This window comes from Heterodontus francisci, chromosome 13 (genome assembly GCF_036365525.1).
Source record: "Heterodontus francisci isolate sHetFra1 chromosome 13, sHetFra1.hap1, whole genome shotgun sequence".
NCBI lineage: Eukaryota > Metazoa > Chordata > Chondrichthyes > Heterodontiformes > Heterodontidae > Heterodontus > Heterodontus francisci.
In genome coordinates this window covers 65,517,728-65,542,413 of record NC_090383.1, presented here as the reverse complement: position 1 = coordinate 65,542,413, position 24,686 = coordinate 65,517,728, and the positions used below count along the sequence as shown (strand labels likewise).

General features: G+C 45.7%; 1 protein-coding gene across 1 annotated transcript in view; it reads left to right on the top strand.

Annotated features, from left to right (window-relative positions):
- Nucleotides 1–24,686, top strand: part of LOC137376798 (echinoderm microtubule-associated protein-like 6) — a 741,885-nt gene that overhangs the window by 693,532 nt on the left and 23,667 nt on the right. The window contains exon 41 of the mRNA XM_068045814.1: nucleotides 9,693–9,855. Within this exon, the coding sequence (XP_067901915.1) occupies nucleotides 9,693–9,855 (163 nt within the window). The remainder of the gene's footprint in view (nucleotides 1–9,692; nucleotides 9,856–24,686) is intronic.

The window sequence follows — 24,686 nt, the reverse complement described above, 5'->3', positions numbered from 1 at the left end:
TAATGAAGGTATTAAATAATGCAAATGGAAATTCAATGAGTAAAATTAATATTATTGAAAAGTTGTAATTTTTGGACTTTATAATTTTAATTACTGAGAATAAATGGTGGTAGAATGTTTTTGAATTGATTAGTTCATCAACTAAGAGTCACAGCCAATTGTATGCAGAGAGAAATGTAATTACAAATGGTTCAGTAAGAAATAACAACTATAAAAGTGTCACAAAAAAAAATCATGCAACAGGAAATGAAGTTTTTGGACAGGAAGTGTGCACATTTACAAGACTGTATAATATAACAGATTATTATTGAATTATCCAATAAATTATAATTCCAATATTATAAATTGTTGTAGTAGATGAATGTAGATTCCATTATTATAAATGCAAGTAGTCAGGGTGAGAGCTGAGCCAGGTCCAATAAACTGAACAAACGCCAGGCCCAGCCCAGGGAACATAATAGGCTGCATTACACCCAAAGTGAGGAGCAGAGTTGGGTCTGGGTTGGGGAATGGAAAAGATATGTGGCCGGATTTTTAAAGCCCCTGGGGGCAGGAGCAGGTGCATGCATGCGATTTAAAGATCGCATTCTTGGAGGTCGGCGCTGGGATGCAAAGCCATTTTTGAAGGGAGTGAATGGAAAAACCACATGCTTCCAATTAAGTGCCTGTTGAGCTCATTGTGGAGCTCATTAATAGGTTTGTCAGCAGCAGTTTTGAATTTTCGTAGAGTCATAGAGTTATACAGCACAGAAACAAGCCCTTTGGCCCATCGTGTCTGTGCCGGCCCTCAAGCACCTAACTATTCTAATCCCATTTTCTGGCACTTGGCCCGTAGCCTTGTATGCTATGGCGTTTCAAGTGCTCATCTAAATACTTCTTAAATATTGTGAGGGTTCCTACCTCAACCACCTCTTCAGGCAGTGCATTCCAGATTTCAACCATCCTCTGGGTGAAAACATTTTTCCTCAAATCCCCTCTAAACCTCCTGCCCCTTACCTTAAATCTGTGCCCCCTGGTTATTGACCCCTCCGCTAAGGGAAAAAGTTTCTTCCTATCTAACTTATCAATGCCCCTCACAATTTTGTATACCTCAATCATGTCCCCCCTAAGCCGCCTCTGCTCTAAGGAAAACAACCCTAGCCTTTTCAGTCTCTCTTAGCTGAAATGCTCCAGCCTAGGCAACATCCTGGTGAATCTCCTCTGCATCCTCTCCAATGCAATCACATTCTTCGTATAGTGTGGTGCCTAGAACTGTACTCCAGCTGTGGCCTAACTAGCATTTTATAAAGCTCCATCATAACCTCCCTGCTCTTACATTCTGTGCCTCGGCTAATAAAGGCAAGTATCCCATATGCCCTCCTAACCACCTTATCTACCTGTGCTGCTGCCTTCAGTGATCTATGGACAAGTACACCAAGGTCCCTCTGACCTTCTGTACTTCCTAGGGTCCTACCATCCATTGTATATTCCCTTGCCTTGTAAGTCCTCCCAAAATGCATCACCTCACACTTCAATGGAAGGGTACGGAGAGAAAGCCATGTCTGGAACAAGGCAGGGTGTACAAGTCGTGAACAATGCGGAGGACGATGAGGGCTATGGGAAGGGATGATTAAAATAATGCAGAGGCACAAAATAAAGCTCAGCTGCTCCAAAAGTGCCACAGAGTAGCCATTGCTGGAGCTTATCTCAGTGGTGAGTGGTAGGAATCTGGAGAGGCATGTGAGGCTGCTGGCATCACTTGGGCAGCTGGGGTTGGCAGGGGAAAGCCTGGTGAATGCACAAAGCCCAGCTGAGGGAGATCAGATGGGAACAGGCTACTCTGACATTGGACACAGCAGCCAGGATGAACTTCAGCAGATGTAACCTCCTGGACAGCAGGAGGCCAGAGGAGTACAGCAGGAACGAAGACGCTACCCAAGACATCAGGTCTACTGCCCAAAAGTCAGCTACCCACAAATGACAGTGTCATAGGAGGCTATGTCTATCTAGGCAGATGTTCTCAGACCTCTGTGCTCTGATCCATAATGACCTGAGGCCTCGCAGCCCCCATGGCAGTCCCTTACCTCCAGCCATTAAGATTACCTGTACCCTAAACCTCTAAGCAACTGGGCCGTTCCAGGGATCAGATGTGGATCTAAGTGGCATCTCGCAATCGGCTGCTCATCACGCCATCAGCAGGTCACAGATGCCATATTCAGGAAGGCGAGGGACTAAATCTCCTTTGACACAGATGGGCCAGCGCAGTCACAGAGGACTTTGGACTTTTCTGCCTTTGATGGATTGCCTCAGGTCCAGGAGTCATTGATTGCGCCCACATAACCATGAAGGCACTGACAGACTATCTAGTTGGATTCCTGAACAGTAAGGGCTACGACTCATTGAATGCCCAGCTGCTCTGTGACAACAGGAAGTGAATCTTGCAGGTCGGTCCTGGGGGATGAGGGTTGTCCCTAAGGAGGTGGCTCCTGACACCTATTCAAAACCAGACACGGATGACTAGAGGCACTACAGCTAGAACCATCTTCTAACATGGACCTGCACTGAACAGACTGTTGACCTCTTGAAGATGCGCTTCCGTTGCCTTGACCGGTAGGGTGGTGCCCCCCAGTATGAGCCAGCCAGAGTCTGCAGCATCTTGGTCGTCTGCTGCGCCTTGCACAACATGACACTGGAAAGAGACTTAGAGATGGATGATCCCAAAACTCACCTTCCAGCATACAGAGCTATTTCACCTCTATGATCCTTAACTGCGAGGTCCCATTGGCAGCCATGCACATGCAGATGGAAAGTTCCTCCATCCACCATTACCCAACATCATAAGGCACGGGCAAATAACGTTCTCAGGGCCCCACGTCGCCGCCACCTGCTCCATAATGCAACGTCCCCCTATTCAGATGAGACATCAACAACACTCCTGGTGAAATAAAGAAGTTATATTATGATGCAAATGAAGTGACAGATGTGGACAATAGCACCCAGGTGACCCATTAAGTGAATTCAATGCGATGGCGCCTTCCTTCCCCTAACACATCTATGGGGTGCTCCTCTTATGGAAGAGGATGAGGTGCAGGCAGCCTGCTCTCTACCCTGTGCTACCGGCTGAGATGCCCATGGCTTCCATGCTCAGCTTGGAAGTGCCCATGGGAGCTCCTCTACAGGCTGCCCAGCCAGTGTCATGGCAGGGGCTGCCTCTGTCATACGGCCCTGGCACACAGATGGCTCCTGAGTCGGAAGGGGTGAGGGGCCAAAGGGTGACTTCTGAGGGATGGCTCCTACATCTGCCACAATGTCCTTCTCAACCATTTCCTGGCACCCGTGGTAGCTGGAAGTGACCACCGACTGGGATGCAGCTGACATCCACTCCGAGCACCTTTGCGCATCAGCGATACCAAGCAATCAATCCTTCTGTGCATATCAGCGCATTGCTCCTGCACCCACTCAGAGTGCTGCTGCATATGGCACTTCCAGAAGTAGCACAATCTCTCAATGGAGGAGCACATGCTCTACATGAACTCCTTCATTGCCTGTCCATGGCTCCTCAAGACCTCAGGGAACTCTGACAGACTGGAACTTAACTGCCTCTGGTTCTCAAGGAAGGCCCTTGTCTGTGACACCCGAGGCCCAGCGTCTTCGCCCAGTGAAGCATCTGTGTCTGTCTTCCATCCTCTGAGAGGGTTGCCCATAAGTTACTCAGTCTCACCCTCCTCCTCCTGCTCATGCTAGCTGTGAGGTTCACCCAGTGTTCCTCTTTCTATGCTAATCTGTGGCCCAACCAAGGTGAGTATTTCTGTGCTGGTGGAAGGTGCCGAGGTATGATGTTACAGTGCAGGTTACATGGACTCCCCCCAATGCCGAGGATGTTGGCGCCGATACGGAGGGTCCACTTTGATCCTGCTCTGAAACTGTCTTAGTGGGAGACACAAGAAAATGGTGTTGAGAACTGGTTCTTCTCAACAAGTGCCCCAGCACAACCAACCCCACAGATGACAGCAATCCATAGCTCGCGTTGGGCAGGAATCTCCTCCATGCCCTTCACCTCATGAAAAAGCTATCCAATGACCCTTTTGCTCATGGCCTCCTGTCTTGCCATCCCCCACAAATGTCTCGATGGCATCCTGGCAATTTCCAGCACCATCCCCTCCACTGCTGTCCGAGTGTGGAGCTGGGCCACTCCATATTCCACCTCCTGGCCATCTCCCACGTATTATGGGCTCTCTTCTGCAGGATGAGGAGAAAGATTCATGAGGAGGCTGCCCTCCCTCATCCCTTCCAGCATGACATACACTTGGGCTGATGTCCCCCTCAGTGATGTCCCCCTCAGTGATGTCCCCATTTGAATGTTGCCCCATAGGTGAGGGTGACTGCATCTCAGTTTAGCGACCGTTCATTTACTCTAACAATGTTAGGGAGAGCAATGGACATTCTTGATGTCAGTTTGTGTGCATTCTGCTGCTTAGAGAGTTGGAGCTCGATGAACTGAGTGCTGCTGGCCACTCACCTTACCAGAACGCAAGGGGTCATTGAACATTTTCCTACACTGGACCTAGATCCTTCTTGTGGGTCCCCAGCTGCTGACCTCTGTAGCCACCTCCATCCTCTTGGTCTCGCCGGGAGGATTTCTCCTTCCTGAGGCTGGGAAGAATAACTCTCTCCTCTTTGACACTGAATCAATGAATGCCTCCAGGTAGGCATCAGAGAAATGGGGTGCCACCCAGGGACGCATGCCCATGCCTACAGAGGCCCTCCAATCTCCCTGGTGCCAAATTAGTGAAGGCAACGGCAAGCCCAGTCATGGCTGCCACTTGCCTTTTAAAATTGCCCTCAGTGATGTGTTTCCGCCTCCAGGACACTTCCGACGCCTTTAATTGGGTACCGGACTCACATGCAGACCAATTAATGAGTTTGCGTTTAAAAATAGCTGACGCAGCAGAAATGTTCCGGGCGTTGGGTTTCCGACCCCATAACGAAAATTCATCCCATGGTAAGTATAGTAAAGTATAGTAAAGTCCTTGCGCTGAGATTGGAGCCTGACAGCAGGAGGCTGGTAGCCAGTGACAAGTGACTGGGCAGAGGAAAAGTGATAACTTAAGACTCGTGACTGAAGGATCAGTGGCTCATTGAAGTGGAGATGGGAGCAAGGCCTGTTTCTTGTGTTGGGTCTCGGGTTACTCTGTTGGTATATCATTTTTTTTGCACAGTGTGAAGGCAGCAAACCATCCAAAAGAAAAAATAATGGGGTTTCTGCACACATATGTTTTTTGCATGTAGTGCTCAAGTCAAGCCTCAGCTGAGTAGGCCAGGCCAAGCCCTGAAGGATAGGGATGTTGGCGAGGCCTAGCACTGTGCATCAGGTGATGTGGAGATAAATTGGTGGAATGATAAGCAGATAGGATGGGTACATTCCTGAATTTTGGAATTATTGTCATTATAATGTTATGAATTGTATTTTTAAGGGTATATAGTTGAGGTGAGTGAGGATTTGTCATGATGACTGCATGCCACAATTTTTGGGGAATACAATTGGTATTACAAAAATTATCGAATGGAAATGACGTGAATTAGGAATTTGATTGGGTCCTGTTTTGGGAATGTTTTGCTTAAAGAAACTCCACAAATTACAGCACTATATCAACACATTCGCATAAACAAGCCTGTTGTGTGAGGTCATCCACTTTGTATCCAAGAAAGACAAATTGTAGGATTTTTTTTAAATGGTGAGAAACTAGGAACAATGGATGAGCAGAAATTTACATGTTGATGTACAAAAAATCACTAAAAGTTAACAACAGGTACAAAAATAATTAAATTAGAAGCAAAATACTGCAGATGCTGGATATCTGAAATAAAAACAAGAAATGCTGGAAATACTCAGCAGGTCTGGCAGCATCTGTGGAGAGAGAAGCAGAGTTAACGTTTCAGGTCAGTGGCCCTTCTTCAGAACTGACAAATATTAGAAATGTAAAAGGTTATACGCAAGTAAAGCAGGGGTGGGGCAAGAGATAACAAAGGAGAAAGTGTAAATAAGACAAGGTCACAGAAAAGCTGACCAGAAGGTCGTGGAGCAAAGGCAAACATTATGTTAATGGTGTGTTGAAAGACAAAGCCTTAGTACAGATCGGGTGTTAATGGACTGAAAATTGAACAGCCGCAAGTACAAACATGAAAAAAAAAGTGCGTAAGCGAACTGAACAAACTAAGATGAAATAAAATTAAATAAACAACAAAAAATTAAAAAAAGGAAAAAGAAAAAAATAACTGAAAATAAAAGTAAAATGGGGGGCCCGTCATGCTCTGAAATTATTGAACTCAATGTTCAGGCCGGCAGGCTGTACTGTGCCTAATCGGTAAATGAGATGCTGTTCAAAGAACAAAGAACAGTACAGCACAGGAACAGGCCATTCGGCCCTCCAAGCCTGCGCCGATCTTAATGCCTGCCTAAACTAACACCTTCTGCACTTCCCGGGCCCATATCCCTCTATTCCCTTCCTATTCATGTATTTGTCAAGATGTCTCTTAAACGTCGCTATCGTATCTGCTTCCACCACCTCCCCTGGCAGCAAGTTCCAGGCACTCACCACCCTCTGTGTAAAAAACTTGCCTCGCACATCCCCTCTAAACTTTGCCCCTCGCACCTTAAACCTATGTCCCCTAGTAACTGACTCTTCCACCCTGGGAAAAAGCTTCTGACTATCCACTCTGTCCATGCCGCTCATAACTTTGTAAACCTCTATCATGTCGCCCCTCCACCTCCGTCGTTCCAGTGAAAACAATCCGAGTTTTTCCAACCTCTCGTCATAGCTAATGCCCTCCAGACCAGGCAACATCCTGGTAAACCTCCTCTGTACCCTCTCCAAAGCCTCCACGTCCTTCTGGTAGTGTGGCGACCAGAATTGCACGCAATATTCTAAGTGTGGCCTAACTAAGGTTCTGTACAGCCACTTTCAGTGACCTGTGGACCTGTACGCCCAGATCTCTCTGCTTGCGTTGATGTTCACTGGAACACTGCAGCAATCCCAGAACAGAGATGTGAGCATGAGAACAGGGGGGACTGTTGTCACACCCTGCCTCCTGTAAGAACTCCATTCCATTCTCCCAGTTTCTCCGGCTCCGACGCATCTGCTCTGATGATGCTACCTTCCATGACAGCGCTTCTGATATGTCTTCCTTTTTCCTCAACCGAGGAGTCCCCCCCCGCCCCCACTGTGATTGACAGGGCCCTCAACCATGTCCGGCCCATTTCCCCCACCTCTGCCCTCACCCCTTCCCCTCCCTCCCAGAACCGCGACAGGGTTCCCCTTGTCCTCACTTTCCACCCCATCAGCCTCCATATCCAAAGGATCATCCTCCGCCATTTCCGCTACCTCCAGCATGATGCCACTACAAAACGCATCTTCCCCTCCATTCCCCTGTCAGCATTCCGAAGGGATTGTTCCCTCCGTGCCACCCTGGTCCACTCCTCCATTACCCCCACCACCTTGTCCCCTTCCCATGGCACCTTCCCCTGCAATCGCAGGAGGTGTAATACCTGCCCATTTACCTCCTCTCTCCTCACTATCCCAGGCCCCAAACACTCCTTTCAGGTGAAGCAGCGATTTACTTGTACTTCTTTCAATGTAGTATACTGAATTCGCTGCTCACAATTGGTCTCCTCTACATTGGGGAGACCAAACGCAGACTGGGTGACCGCTTTGCAGGACCCCGAGCTTCCGGTTGCTTGCCATTTCAACACTCCCCCCTGCTCTCATGCTCACATCTCTGCCTTGGGATTGCTGCAGTGTTCCAGTGAACGTCAACGCAAGCTCAAGGAACAGCATCTCATTTACCGATTAGGCACACTACAGCCTGACGGACTGAACATTGAGTTCAATAATTTCAGAGCATGACGGGCCCCCCATTTTACGTTTATTTTCAGTTATTTTTTTCCTTTTCCTTTTTTTATATTTTTTTTGTGTTTAATTTATTTTATTTCAGCTTAATTTGTTCAGTTTGCTTACCCACTTTTTTTTCATGTTTTGTACTTGCGGCTGTTCAATTTTCAGTCCATTAACGCCCTATCTGTACTAAGGCTTTGTCTTTCAACACACCATTAACATATTGTTTGCCCTTGCTCCATGACCTTCTGGTCAGCTATTCTGTGACCTTGTCCTATTTACACTTTCTCCTTTGTTATCTCTTGCCCCACCCCCTCTTTACTGCTTATAACCTTTTACATTTCTAATATTTGCTAGTTCTGAAGAAGGGTCACTGAGCTGAAATGTTAACACAAAAATAATTAAAATGGCTAATGAAATGTTGGCCTTTATCTCAAGGGGCACTGGAATACAATGGGGAGGAAGCATAATTCAGTTGTATTGAGCCTTGGTCAGGCCCCATCTGCAGTACTACATTCAGTTTAGTTTAATTTAGAGATACAGCACTGAAACAGGCCCTTCGGCCCACCGAGTCTGTGCTGACCATCAGCCACCCATTTACACTAATCCTACACTAATTCCTACCACATCCCCACCTGTCCCTATATTTCCCTACCACCTACCTATACTAGGGGCAATTTATAACGGCCAATTTACCTATCAACCTGCAAGTCTTTGGCATGTGGGAGGAAACCGGAGCACAGGGAGAACTTGCAAACTCCACACAGGCAGTACCCAGAATTGAACCCGGATCACTGGAGCTGTGAGGCTGCGGTGCTAACCACTGCGCCACTGTGCCGCCCAGTTTGTGTTAGGCACTATGTAAAAGCAAGTCCATTCCTTTCAATAATTTGCACAAGAAGTCACTATGAATGGCAGTTGTGGGCACCACACCTCAGGAATTATATATTGACCTTGGAGAGGGTACAGCACAGATTCACCAGAATGATACCAGGGCTGAAAAGGTTAAATTATAAGGACAGTTTGTATTCTCTTGAGTGTAGAAAATTGAAGGGTAATCCAATCAGTGTTTAAAATGATGAACAGATTTGTTAGGGTAAAGTGAAACTATTTTCTCTGCTGAGGGAATCATAAGCAGCCATAATCTGAAAATTAGATCCAGGCCATATAACAATGAAATTAGGATACACTTTTTTACACTAGGGATAGTAGAAATCTGGAAATCTCTCCCCCAAAAGGCTGTGGATGCTGGGTGAGTTGAAACTTTTAAGGCTGAGCTCGATAGATTTTTGTTAGCCAAAAGTGTCAAGTGATATGCATCAGAGGGTGAATGAAGTTGCGGTACAGACCTAATTAAATGGCGAAACAGGCTCGTAGGGCTGAATGACCTGCTCCTTTTCCTATGTTCCACTTTTAATAATACAAATGGGTTCTTTTAAAATAAGTCATGGGGAGAAGTGTGGGGTAAAGTGTAATGTGGCAAGTTCCCAATCCTAGCCACATAGTTGTGGAAGAGTACTAAGCAGAGCCTAGAAACTTCTACATAGGAGGGAGAAAAATAAATAGTTGGAAAGTGGTCTCCAAGCTGTTCCCACACTCTGCTGAGCAGCTGGTTTCAAAGATTGATTGATACAGGAAACACACCTATCTTCTCAAGTCAATGGTGCACAGTGGACCCAGTTGGGGAATTGAGAAAATAACTTTGGAAGTGAAGTGTTATATTGAATAACATAAGAAAGACACAAAAATGCATTAAGAAAAGTTGCAATGAACAAATTTTAAATGTTTACTGTCTCTTTTTTGTGGTGTGTTTTTTTTTAGTTTTAGCCCCAATTCCATGTTCCTGGCTGTGGGTTCTGCAGAAAACACTGTTGATTTTTATGATCTCACACAAGGGCCTACCTTAAACAGAACAGGTTACTGCAAAGACATTCCTAGTTTTGTCATTCAAATGGACTTCTCAGCTGATAGCAAATACATCCAGGTAGGATGTTCTTTTAATCTCAGTAAACATTATTTAAAGAGTGAAAACTCTGCTGTTAGTCATTTAGATATTTTCAGTATTTTAACGCCTGAGATAAATATAAAAATATTAACATCATATACAAATGATCGCCTATTAAGACACTGGACTTTCGGCTTACCTTCCACCACTTCTCTGCAGTCTCTTTCACCTTGCTGCCAGAAGGAAGAGATGTAAAATATGTATGCCTTAATATGTGTATTAACCATTGGAAATTAACCATGGTCAGAAGTATAGCTATGGACCAGGTATGAAGCCCATCCTGCTAAGTTTATATTGGGGTTCCTCCAGCTCGGAAAATTCTGGCTATTGTATGTGCTGGACGTAATGTATGGAGTACATTGTGCCAACCTCGATGGGATTTACCTGGATGAGGGAGATCCATTTTGGGCCATTCCTGCATTTAGTTAGTTACTTGAGTTCACATCCTGCAGATTCAACTAAAAGCATGCAGGATTGTTCTGTCAACTTGATCATGAAGAGAAACTATTTAATTGATCTAACATATTTTTGCACCATTTTGACAGTGTTACTTCTGTCACAAACTGTCATTGAAATCAAAACTTGTTTTCAAAACTGGGGGTGGGGGGCGTGGGCGAAGTTTATCTTGGGCGGCTGCGAATAATGGGAAGTTTTGCATCGGCCACCTGTTACATGTGTCACCAAATATTCTGTTCTATTGAAATCAATATCGGCTAGGATATATACGAGTGGCAGATGTAAGGTGCGGTCTTTTAAAAAAAATGTAAAGTGAAAATTTGATACCAGAGAGTGGAAATTGCTGTTGGCATGAATGTGGCAGCAATAGAGCACAGCGATTTGTGGAAATCAGAGTTCGCATGATCCTGCTCACTGAACACCTGTTACTGTTAAATTGCTGTAGGACTTTTAATAGTAGAGCACTAAAGAAAGAAAGATCTTGCATTTATGCAGTGCCTTTCACATTAGAATCATAGAATGGTTACAGTACAGAAGGAGGCCATTCAGCCAGTGATGTCCATGCCGGATCTCTGCAAGTGCAGCTCACCTAGTCTTACTCCCTTGCCCTTTACACCATAGCCCTGTCGATTTTTTCTCTTCAGGTGCTTATCCAATTCCCTTTTGAAAGCTCCAATTGTATCTGCCTCCACCAGACTCACAGGTAGTGCATTCCAGATCCTAACCACTCACTGTATAAAAAAGTCTTTCCTCGTGTCACTTTTATGAACATACGAATTAGGAGCAGGAACAGGCCACTCGGCCTCTCGGACCTGCTCCGCCATTCAACAAGATCATGGCTGATCTGATTGTAACCTCAACTCCACATTCCTGCCCTACCCCCGATAACCTTTCGCTGCCTTGCTTATCAAGAGATTTTCTACCTCTGCCTTAAAAATATTCAAAGACTGCTTCCACCACCTTTTGAGGAAGAGAGTTCCAAAGACTCCCAACCCTCTGAGAGAAAATATTTCTTCTCATCTGTGTCTTAAATGAACGGCCCCTTATTTTTAAACAGTGACCCCTAGTTCTAGATTCTCCCACAAGAGGAAACATCCTTTCCACATCCACCCTGTCAAGACCCCTCAGGATCTTGTACGTTTCAGTCAAGTCATCTCTTACTCTTCTAAACTCCAGCAGATACAAGCCTAGCCTGTCCAACCTTTCCTCAGAAGACAACCCTCCCATTCCAGGTATTAGTCTAGTAAACCTTCTCTGAACTGCTTCCAATGCATTTACATTCTTCCTTAAATAAGGAGACCAATACTGTACACAGTATTCCAGATGTGGTCTCACCAATGCCCTATATAACTGAAGCATAACCTCCCTACTTTTGTATTCAATTCCCCTTACAATAAACGATAACATTCTATTAGCTTTCCTAATTACTTGCTGTACCTGCATATTAACCTTTTGCGATTCAACTAACCTTTTGTGCCTTTTGTCAATAATCTTAAATCTGTGTCCTCTGTTTCTCAACTATTCCACCAATGGGAACAGTTTTTCCCTATCTATCTATACCCCTCAAGATTTTGAACACTTCGATCTAATCTCCTCTCAACCTGTTCTCTTCTAAGGAGAACAACCTCACTTTCTCCAATCTATCCATGTAACCCTCATCCCTGAACCATTGCCGTAAATCTTGACTGGACCCTCTCTAAAGCCTTCACATCCTTCATAAAGTGCGGTGCCCAAAATTGAACAGAATACTTCAGTTGAGGCTGAACCAGAGCTTTATAAAGATTCAACATAACTTCTTTACTTTTGTACTCTATGCCTCTATTTATAAAGCCCAGAATCCCATTTGCCTTTTTAACCACTTTCTCAACCTGTCCTGCTACCTTCAGGGATCTGTGGACATTCACTCCAAGGTGCTCACTTCCTCTGCACCTCAGTATTCTCCCATTAATTGTGTATTCTTTTGCCTTGTTTGATCTCCCCAAATGCATCACCTCACGCTTCTCCGAGTTGAATTCCATTTGCCACTTTTTTGCCCACCTGCAGTCTACTGCTTTCCTCGCTATCAATCACATGGCCAATTTTTGTGCCATCTGCAAACTTCTTGATCATGCCCCCTACACTTATATCCAAATCATTAATATATACCACAAAAAGCAGGGGACTTAGTACTGAGTCCTGCGGAATGCCACTGGAAACAGCCTTCCAGTTGCAAAAACACCCGTCAACAATTACCCTTTGTTTCCTGTGACTGAGCCAATTTTGTATCCAGCTTGCTACATTTCCCTGGATCCTATGGGCTTTTATTTTTTTAACCAGTCTGCCATGTGGGATCTTGTCAAAAGCATTGCTAAAGTCCATGTAGACCACATCAACTGCACTACCCTCATCAATCCTCCTTGTTACTTCTTCCCTTAACAAATCCATGCTGACTATCCTTGATTAATCCATGCCCTTCTAAGTGACAGTTTATCCCCTCAAAATTGATTCCAATAATTTGCCCACTACTGACGTTAGGCTGACTGGCCTACAATTATCCGGTCTCTCCCTTGCTCCCTTTTTAAACAAAGATACAACGTTAGCAGTCCTCCAATCCTCCGGCACCACACCTGTATCTAGTGAGGACTGGAAAATGATGGTCGGAGCAGCCGCTATTTTCTCCCTAGTTTCTTTTAACAGCCTGGGGTACATTTCATCTGGCCCTGCAGATTTATCCACGTTCAAGGATGCTAATCCCATTAACACTTCCTCTCTCCCTGTGTTTATCACATCCAATACCTCTCACTCTTCCTCCTTAACTACAGTATCTGCATCGTCCCCCTCTTTTGTGAAGACAGGCGCAAAGTATTCATGAAGAACCATACCCACATCTTCCACCCCTACACATAGGTTATCTTTTTGATCTTTTATGGGCCCTACTCTTTCCTTAGTTATCCTCTTATTCTTATTGTATTGATAGAACATCTTTGGGTTCACCTTGGTTTTGCTTGCCAATGTTCTTTCATACCCTCTCTTTGCTTTCCTAATTTCTTTTTTGATTTCATCCTTCCACTTTCTATACTCCTCTCAGCTTTCTGTAGTATTGAGTTGGCTTATCTTACTCTGCAAGCTACTTGACATCCAGGGGGCTCTAGATTTGGCGGTTCCACCCTTTCTCTTTGTGGAAACATGTTTACTCTGGACCCCTTGAAACTCCCCTTTGAATGCCTCCCACTGCTCTGACACTGATTTACCTTCCAGTAGCTCTTTCCAGTCCACTTTCACTAAATCACTCTCAGCTAGCTCCTGTTCTATCTTGTCCTTTTCCATAATTATGTTAAAACAAGCTGAATAATGATCACTACCACCAAAATGCTCTCCCACTGCTACTCCTTCCACCTGCCCAGCTTCATTTCCTAAAACTAAGTCTAAAACTGCACCCGTTCTTGTCGGACTTGCTACAAACTGGGCAAAAAAGTTCTCCTGAAGGCACCTCAAGAATTCTGCTCCCTCAGTTCCTTTCATACTAAAACTATCCCTGTTGATATTAGGGTAGTTAAGATCCCCTACTATTACTGCCCTATTGTTACTTGCACTTCTCAGAGATTTGCCTGGATATCTGCTCTCCTATCTCTCTCTGACTGTTTGGGGGTCTATAGTACACTCCCAGCAGTGTGACTGCCCCTTTTTTTGTTCCTTAGCTCAACCCACATGGCCTTATTTGATGATCCTTCTAAAATATCATCCCTCCTCACAGCTGTAATTGTTTCTTTGACCAAAATTGCCAACTCTCCACCTTTTTTATCCCCTTCTCTTTCACATCTGAAAACCCTGTAACCAGGAATGTTGAGCTGCCATTCCTGTCCCTCCTTAAACCATGTTTCTGTAAGAGCTATGATATCATACTGCCACGTGTCTATCTGTGCCCTCAGCTCATCTGCTTTATTTGTTATACTCCTTGCATTGAAGTAGATACCCTTGAGCACTGCCAACTCTCTTTTTTATTTTCTAATTTTTGTGTCCTCTGCCTTTCAGACTTATCCACTAATTTTCTGCCTTCCATTTCCATTTCTGATTTTGTCCCAACTGAATCTACTCTTAGGTCCCCATCCCCCACCAAACTAGTTTAAGCCCTCCCAACAGCACTAGCAAAACATCCAGCAAGGTACTCAGTCCCAGCTCTGTTCAGGTCGCAATGTCTCAAGAAACTAAAGCCCTCCCTCCTGCCCCAACTTTCCAGCCACACATTCATCTGTCTTATCCTCCTTTTCCTGTACTGACTTGCATGTGGCACTGGGAATAATCTGGAGATTACTACTTTTGAGGTCCTGCTTGTTAATCTTCTACCTAGCTCCCTAAATTCTGACTGCAGGACCACATCCCTCTTTCTACCTATGTCATTGGTTCTGATCTGGACCACGGCTGCTGGCTGTTCACCCTGCCCCCTCAAGATGCTCTGCAGCTGCTCAGTGATATCCTTGACCCTGGCACCAGGGAGGCAACACATCATCCTGGAATCATGTTTGCAGCTGCAGAAACGCCTATCTGCTCTCCTAACTATCGAATTGCCTATCACTATGGCTCTTCCAGTCTTCCTTGTAACCAGCCCCCCCCCCCCACCCAACCCCCCTAAGCAGCTGTGCAACCCGTGGTGCCTTGAACTTGGCTGTGGCTGCACTCCCCAGATGAACCATCATTCCCATCAGTATTCAGAACGGAATATTGGTTGGAGAGTGAGACAGATTTAGAGGACTCCTGTACTACCTGCCTGGTCCTTGCTGATTGCATGTTGTTTACCCATTCACTCTTTCCTTGCATACTCTTAAGCTGCGGGGTGACTACATCTATAAATGTGTTATCCACGTAGCTCTCAGACTCACGGATGCACCAGCTGCTGCTCAAGTTCTGAAACCTGGAGCTCAAGCTGTTGCAACTGACGACACTTCTTGCACATATGATTATCCAGGTCCCGAGAAGCATCCTGGAGTTCCCATATAGCATAGGATGTACATTCCAGAGGTTAGAGCAGCCCTGCCTTTCCTCCATCTATTAAATTATAAACACTGCTACTACAAATAAACCCTGCTACTAATGAATACCATGAGTTGTGAATAAAAGTAAATAAAGGAAAAAAATTAAAAATACTCACAAGCTAACTACTTAACTGATTCCCACTGACATCACACTTGATTTTCCTTAGAACGCTGTCAGCCAGCTCAGACTGGTTTGCTCCTTCACAGGCCTGCTCTTAATCCTTTATTGTGTTAATTAAATTACATTTATTTTTCTTAATTATTTTATAGTTTCCCTCTTCACCAAAATCCCACACTCACCAAACTCCATCTTCATACTCTGTGCGCTCAAGCAGCACTCAGAACCCCCTGAATTTATGCTGTCTGAAAAATCATGATGAGTCAGCACTGCTCGAGCTCTGAAACCAGTTTAAGCTACCTACCTAATTAACTAGCTACAGCAGCTGTCAGAGAGTTTGTATATCCCTGTCTAAGATGGGAAGAAACGTAACTTGCCTCTTAAACGGTAATTTTTTAGTTAATTGCTAAATATAGACAAAAACTAGACTGTAGAGATAGATTAACCCTTAAGATCCCATCACTCACCACACTCTGTCTTCACACTCTGTGCATTCAAGCAGCACTCAGCGCAGACTCCTATTACCTCATCAAAAAACTCAATCAATTTAGATAAACATGGTTTGCCTTTAACAAATCCATGCTAGCTTTCTCTAATTAATCCGCAGTTGTCCAAGTGACTGTTAATTTTGCCCTGGATTATCGTCTCTAAAAGCTTTCTCAGCACTGAGGTTAAATTGATTGGCTTGTAGTTGCTGGATTGATCCTTATACCCTTTTTTGAAAAAAGGTGTAACATTTACAATTCTCCAATCATTTGGCATCACCCCCATATCTAAGGAGGATTGGAAGATTATGTCCAGTACCTCAGCAACCTCAAACCTTGCTTCCCTCAGCAAGCTTGGATGCACCCTATCTAGTCCTGGTGACATGACAAATTTAAGTACAGCCAGCATTTCTAATACCTCCTCTTTATCAATTTTTAGCCAATCCAGTATCTCATCTAGCTCCTCTTTCATTGCCACTTTTGCAGCACCTTCTTCCCTGGTAAAGACAGATGCAAACCACTCATTTAGTACCTCAGCAATGCACTCTGCCTCCATGCATAGATCCCCTTTATGGTCTCAAGTTGGTCCCACTTTTCCTCTTACCACCCTTTACTATTTATTTGCTTATAGAAGACTTTTGAATTCCCTTTTATATTAGCTGCTAGTCTCTTTTCATACTCTCTCTTTGCCTTTTCGATTTCCTTTTTCACTTCCCCTCTAAGCTTTCTGTATTTAGCCTGGTTCTCACTTGTATTAACAACCTGGTATCCATCACACGCCCCGTTGCCAAGTTACTTTTTGAAATGTAGTCCTGTTGTTTTGTAGACAAAGTTACAACCAGTTTGGGTGTAACAAGTTCCCAACCCTTCTGCTTTGAGCAGGAGTCTACCGGAATAGGCAATTGGTCACCCGAGTGCTGCTGCTGGCGACTTGGGAGAAACGGTCCTTGTATGCACAGTTTGTGCATGTGCAGTACCTCGGTTGATGTGCTTGCAACCAAATCGCAACATTGGGCTGGTCATGTTTTGGAAATCAATGCATCACTTTATTGTCAATTATGTGGATGACAGCATTGAGGCCAACTCAAATCACTGGAATATCTGAGAGTCCCGAGAGAAAAACACAAACTGGAGGAAGGAGAGAGAGGAAAACATAAACTATGGGAGGGCAGGAGAGAGAAACACAAGCTAGGAAAGGAGCATCAAAAACTGGGAAGGGAGAGGAAAAGAAAAGCACAAAAATGGGGAGGGAAAGAAACACAAATGAGGGAGGGAGTGAATAACGCAAACTAGGGAGGGAGAGAGTAACACAAACTGGGGACCGAGAGAGAAAGCAACACAAACTGGGGGAGAGAGCGAAAGAGCAACACAAGCTAGAGTAAGGTAGAGTTCATGTTGGCTTGTGATGTGCGCTGTCGTGTAATATGTTGTGTTCTGAATCAGGCAGATTTGCTGCTTCTCTCTGAGGACTGAACCTCACCTCCCTGAAGCTGGGCTTCAGTGATGGGGTTGGGAGTCAGTGTATTAATTAGGTTTGCTTTTGATTTCACTATTTTTAGAACTTGCTGTGTATTGTAAAATATCATAAAATTATATGAAAACTTTAGCTAGAAGTTACTTATATCAATAATGTTTGTGTAGAAACAGTGATATTGAAGGAGAAGTTGGATAAGGCCTGATAATGGGCATGGGGATCGCAATGTGCAATTACCCACACCCGTTTGTTGTGCAGCAGGCAGCATGCAAACTATGTGCTGCCTGCTAATTTAAATGATAGTATGCAGCCCAGCACTAAATGTGCTGCTGAGTGGCTGCATTCCTCAGCAGGGGATCAAAACTCATGCGAGGCTAGTGCCACTTAAAGCTGGCCTGCACCTGTTAAAGGGAAGATGCATTCTGGCTGCAGCAGGTGCTGGAACTGTTTATGGAAGAGTCTCTGAGCAGGAAGAAGAGTGAAAATGGCATAACTGAGCAGAGTGCTGCTTCAAGGCTCTCTGCCGCAGTGGAGACCTTATCCAGGAGATGGGCAGGAGGAAAGAGGTCCTCTTCTCACGGGGGAGGGCCAGGAAGCCCTCTGGACAGAAACTGAGAGAGCACTGGGAGCAGATAGCCATTGCTGTCAATGCAAGCAGTCTAGCCTCAAGGATCTGGATGCAGTGCAGAAAGGAGTTTAATGACCTCACACGAAAGGTCAAGGTCGGTGAATGCATTTTCAAATGCTATATCCTTACAAATGAATCACAAACCTCATATACGGCTCTATTAGAAACATAGAAAACTAGAAAAAAATTCAGCCCTTCGAGCCTGCACTGCCATTCAATAAGATCATGGCTGATCATCCAAACTCAGTACCCTATTCCTGCTTTCTCCCCGTATCCCTTTAGCCCTAAGAACTATATCTAACTCTTTCTTGAATATATTTAATGATTTGGCCTCAACTGCTTTCTGTGGTGGAGAATTACACAGGTCACCACTCTCTGGGTGAAGAAATCTCTCCTCATCTGAATCCTAAATGGCTTACCCCTTATCCTTAGACCCCTGGTCCTGGATTCCCCCGCCATCAGGAACATCCTTCCTGCATCTAGTCTGTCCAGTCCTGTTAGAAATTTGTAGGTTTCTATGAGGTCCCATCTCATTCTTCTAAATTCTAGCAAATACAAGCCTAATCGACCCAATCTCTCTCCATACGTCAGTCCTGCCATCCCAGGAATCAGTCTAGTGAACCTTCGCTGCACTCCCTCCATAGCAAGAACATCCTTCCTCAGGTAAGGAGACCAAAACTGCACACAATGCTCCAGATGTGGTCTCACCAAGACCTTGTATAATTGCAGCAAGACATCCTTGCTCCTGTACTTGAATCCTCTCACTATGAAGGCCAACATACCATTTGCCTTCTTAACTGCCTGCTGCACCTGCATGCTTACTTTCAGCGACTGGTGCACAAGGACACCCAGGTCTCGCTGCATCTCCCCCTTTCCCAATCTATCGCCGTTCAGATAATCTGCCTTTCCGTTTTTGCCACCAAAGTGGATAGCCTCACATTTATCCACATTATACTGCATCTGCCGTGTATTTGCCCAGTCACTCAACCTGTCCAAATCACACTGGAGCTTCTCTTCATCCTCCTCACAGCTCACACTCCCACCCAGCTTTGCGTCATCTGCAAAATTGGATATATTACATTTAATTCCCTCATCTATATCATTAATATATGGCTGCATTTGCTGACAACACTACCGCTAGGTGGCGCTGCTGTGGCCATGTGCCACTAAAACATCACAGTCTGTGACTTTAGGCAGCTGCCAGGACTAAAGATGGCGCTGCTCAAATAATCACACGGAGGCAACCTGGCAGCACACACATGGTCGGAGTGAGAGAGCGAGCGGGCGGGCCGGGGCCGGGGATGGGGGGGAGAGCGGAGTGGGCCTGGGAGGAGGGGGAGCGGAGTGGGCCAGGGAGGCGGGGAGAGCGGAGCAGGCCGGGGAGGTGGGGGGGGGAGTGGAGCGGGCCTGGGGGGAGCAGAGCGGCCATGGAGTGGGCGAGCGAACGGGCCGGGGAGGAGCGGAGCGGCCGGAGAGAGGCGGGGGAGGGAGGATGAGTATGTTTTTCTGCACATGCGCCATAAACTTGCAAAAAATGTACCGGCCGGTCCCCACACCCGGCGACACCAAGGTCTTCGGCCGCTTACTCCCGCGGCTCTCTACGGCCTCTAGCTTCCAGCCCCCCGCCATCCAGCCGTTCCCTCCAGCTGCAGATCCCCCATCCAGCCGCTCTCTCCCCTACTTCTCAACTGTCCTGCAGGCATTGCAGCTGTCTGGTCCCTGCCTTTTGCATCCCCCTCTTCAGGCACTGCTGAATTTAACTCCCTCCCACTGCACCTCCACCCCCTCTCCCCCCCCACCCCCTCCTACCCCCCTCCCCCCCACCTCCCCCTCTCCCCCACCTCCCCCTCTCCCCACAACTCCCTACCCGTCTCTCCACCCCACCCCCCTCTACCTCCCCCCCCCCCCCCACCCCTCAAGGACCACACTACAGTTGAATATCTGAAGTGCAGTTGCAAAGTCAGGAAAATAGCATCAAAAACCTCAACAATTCCGGGTTTAATTACTGAGAAATTTTATTAAGTACATGAAGCATTCGGGGCACTGCTGTGCATGGATACATAAGCGTTTAGTCGCCAGCATTCCCGTGAGACAGAGAGGCCGAGTCTCTGCTATGCAGAACTAAAGAGATTGTTCCTGGAGAGTCTTGTGGTGAATGAACGCTTGGCTCTCTATTCCACTACTGTATTGTCCATGTGAAGAAGGCATAGTCACAAGAGTCTGAGCTCAGTCTATTCTTGGTGAATGTTCCCCAAGCGCATCCCAATGTGTGCTCCCACTTCATCCATAAATGTAAGGTTCCTTTCCACATCATGACAAGCTCCGCAGCATGATCTAGTTGCCTTCGTTGCTTGAATGCTGACCTTATGTCTCAAGGATTGTTTTCTCGACGGCGTGTTTTACATGAAAAGAAATAAAGCAAATCAGTGTCAGAGCTTGCCTCCCTCCATCCACTGAAATTACTGTTATGCACATCTTTTTACTGCAGTGAGGGCACCAATTGATAACATCGCCAATGAAGCACTTATTATTCACCTCAGATGCAGCAATCAGCACATCCTTGCGTCCTCTCCTGCACTGCCTCCGTTGCTTGAATGCCTTCCTTAAGTCTCAAGGATTGTTTTTTCAATGGCATGTTTTACATGAAAAGAAATAAGGAAAGAACATCAGTTACAACAGGGACTGGAGCACATGTAGTGCCCCAGACAATGGAAATGTTTTCAGAGCCAATTACAAAAGTGACTGGAGCACATGTAGTGCCCCAGACAATGGAGATGTTTTCAGAGCAACTTACAACAGGGACTGGAGCACATGTAGCGCCCCAGACAATGGAAATGTTTTCAGAGCCAATTACCACAGGGACTGGAGCACATGTACTGCCTGCACACAGCCCCAGACAACAGAAAGGATTTTAGTGCAGTGCAGTGGACTGGAGCACATGCAGTGCCCCAGACAATGGAAATGTTTTCAGAGCAACTTACAACAGGGACTGGAGCACATGTACTCCCTGCACACAGCCCCAGACAATGGAAAGGATTTTAGTGCAGTGCAGTGGACTGGAGCACATGCAGTGCCCCAGACGATGGAAATGTTTTCAGAGCAACTTACAACAGGGACTGGAGCACATGCAGTGCCCCAGCCAATGGAAATGTTTTCAGAGCAACTTACAACAGGGACTGGAGCACATGTAGTGCCCCAGACAATGGAAATGTTTTCAGAGCAACTCACCTTGGAGCAATCTTCTCTTTCTAATAAAAATGAAGCAGACTGAAATCTCCAAAACGACTAAATAATTGCAATAAAATGCCCGACGAAACCTCTCCTCCTTCCACTTTCAGAAACTCACGCCAAAGCTTGATGCATGCGTGAATATCCAAAGATTGATGCATGCGTGAATACCCGTTGGCGTTGCATAAAGTGCATGTGCAGAGGCCGACCAGGCGCATTACCCAAAGATGCACACGTCCCGCGATGACGTCATCGGCACATGCGTTAACCAGTCCTGGCAAGTCGGAAAGCAGCGCATGCGCAGAGAGCAGGAGCCCATCTGCGCATGTGCGCACCACAACGGTCAGTGGCGGCCAGCGTTGTCGGGAATCACTTCGTTAATATATATTGTGAATAGCTGGGGTCCTAGCACTGATCCCTGTGCTACCCCACTAGTCACTGCCTGCCACTCGGAAAAAGACCCGTTTATTCCTACTCTTTGTTTCCTGTCTGCCAACCAGTTCTCTATGCATGTCAGTACCTTACCCCCAATCCCATGCGCTTTAATTTTGCACGCTAATCACTTATGTGGGACCTTATCGAAAGCCTTCTGAAAGTCCAAATACACCACATCCACTGGTTCTCCCTTACCTATTCTACTAGGTACATCCTCAAAAACACCATTTCCCTACTAATATTGATTTCATACAGTTCCTCCTTCTCACTAGACCCTATGTCCCCAGCATTTCTGGGAGGTAATTTGTGTCCTCCTTTGTGAAGACAGAACCAAAGTATGTATTTAATTGGTCTGCCATTTCTTTGTTCCCCATTATAAATTCCCCCGTTTCTGACTGTAAGGGACCCACATTTGTCTTCACTAATCTTTTTCTCTTCACGTATCTATAGAAGCTTTTACAGTCAGTTTTTATGTTCTCTGCAAGCTTACTCTCATACTCTATTTTCCCCTTCTTAATCAATCCCTTTGTCTTCCTTTGCTGAATTCTAAACTGCTTCCAATCCTCAGATTTGCTTCTTGTTCTTGCCATTTTATATTTCGCCTTCTTGTATCTAATACTATCCCTAATTTCTTTTGTAAGCCACGGTTGAGTGACCCTTCCTGTTTTATTTTTGTGCCAGACAGAAATGAACAATTGTTGTAATTCATCCATACTCTCTTTAAATGCTAGCCATTGCCCATCCACTGTCCACTGTCAACCCTTAAGCAACATCGCCAACTCGCGCCTCATACCTTCATAGTTTCCTTTATTTAGATTCAAGCCCCTACTCTCGAAATCAACTCTCTCACTCTCCATCTTAATGAAGTATTCTATCATGTTATGGTCGCTCTTCCCCAAGGGACCCCGTACAACAAGATTGTTAAATAATCCTTTCTCATTACACAATACCCACAATGGCCTGTTCTCTAGTTGGTTCCTCAACGTATTGGTCCAAAAAACCATCACGTATGCACTCCAGGAATTCCTGCTCTACAGTATTATTGCTAATTTGGTTGCCCAATCTATATGTAGATTAAAATCACCCATAATTGCAGTTGCACCCTTATTGCATGCGTCTCTAATTTCCTGTTTAATGCCATCCTCTACAGCACCACTGCTGTTTGGGGGTCTATATACAACCCCCACCAATGTTTTCTGCCCCTGGATGTTTCTTAGCTCCACCCATACAGATTCCATATCAGGATTCTCTGAGCTAATATCCTTCCTCACTATTGTATTGATTTCCTCTTTTACTAACATCGCTACTCCACCTCCTTTCCCTTTTTGCCTGTCCTTCCTAAATATTGAATACCCCTGTATGTTCACTTCCCATCCTTGGTCACCCTGCTGCCATGTCTCTGTAATCGCAACTATGTAGTATCCATTTACATCTATTTGTGCGGTTAATTCGCCTACCTTATTGCGAATACTCCACGCATTGAGACACAATGCCTTTAGGCTTGGCTTTTTAACATTCTTAGTCATCTTAGCATTATTTCGCACAATGGCCCTATTTGTTTCTTGCTCTTGATTTCTATGCCTTCCACTTTTGCCTTTTTGTTTCCTGTCTATCGTTTCTATCCTTGTTTCCTCCTCCTCCTCCATCTCCCCGCTGAGGTTCCCATCCCCCTGCCATTCTAGTTTAAATCCTCCCCAACAGCACTAGTAAACACCCCTGCGAGGACATAGGTTCCAGTCTTGCCTGGATGTAATCCGTCCTGCTTGTACAGGTCCCACCTTCCCCAGAACCAGTCCCAGGAATCTAAATCCTTCCCTCCTGCACCATTTCTCCAACCACGCATTCATCTGGTCTATTCTCCTGTTCCTAGACTCACTAACACGTGGCACAGAAAGTAATCCTGAGATTACTACCTTTGAGGTCCTGCTTTTTAATTTAGCTCCTAACTCCTTAAATTCATCTTGCAGGACCCCATCCCTTTTTCTACCTATGTCGTTGGTACCGACATCACCACCAACGCCCCCTTCACTCACCTACCAACATTTTCTATCAAGCTCAATTCATACCTAGCATCCATAGCTTCACCTCACCCTCACGCACTTAGTACTGCAGCAAACTTCACACCCACATCTCTCAGCTTACGCACACTGCTATTAAACTATGATAAGCACATCACCCAAAAACATTGCTCTACACTCACTGGCACACTTTCCTCTTCTTCCAGGATAAGGTGACATATAACTGCAGGCAGCAGCAGCTAACCAGTTGGGTACATGCACAGCTGCATGCCCTAGCTCCCATGGAGGAAACATTGCTGGCTATCACTGAAGCCACCACGGCTGAGGCTGGGGCCAGTGGCAGGGCTGAAACCATATAAGATGATGGTAATCCAACAGATTACTAGGATTTCTGAGGTGCCTCTCCAGGGGAATGTCAGCGGCTCTGTGGTGCATGAACCTGCTGTCCTCTCTCAGCATGACAACATTCATACCCCCACCACTTCCACTCTGCCAGAGTCCTTGCTTTTGCCTTTCAGCCAGCCAGCTGGCTCAGACTGATGCCATCTATGCCGAGGTGGAAAACCACAAAGCCGGGGCCCTGAGCAGCCCAACAGCCTCCTGCCAGGCCATCTGCAGTCTCCCCCACTGAAAGTCAGCAGCTTTCCAGCAGCCATGCTGCAGCCACTGGAGTGTCACTGTATAGGAGCAGTAGGCCACACAAAGGCAACCACAAGGCAGGCATTAAGGGAATGCACAAGGGTGTTTAATTGACTTTTGTGTTAAATATTGGATGGTTTGTTGGATAAAGTTGGTTTGGAATAGTTGTTTTGTGGTGCCTTTTATTTCAGCATTGTGGCCAAGAGGACACTGTGCTGATCAGTGACAGAGGGAAGGTAAGGTGTGTGACTGTGGTAATGGAGATTTCAGATTGTGCTTGGTGGAACCATAGTCGAATGAAGCTGTCATGACAGCCGGGC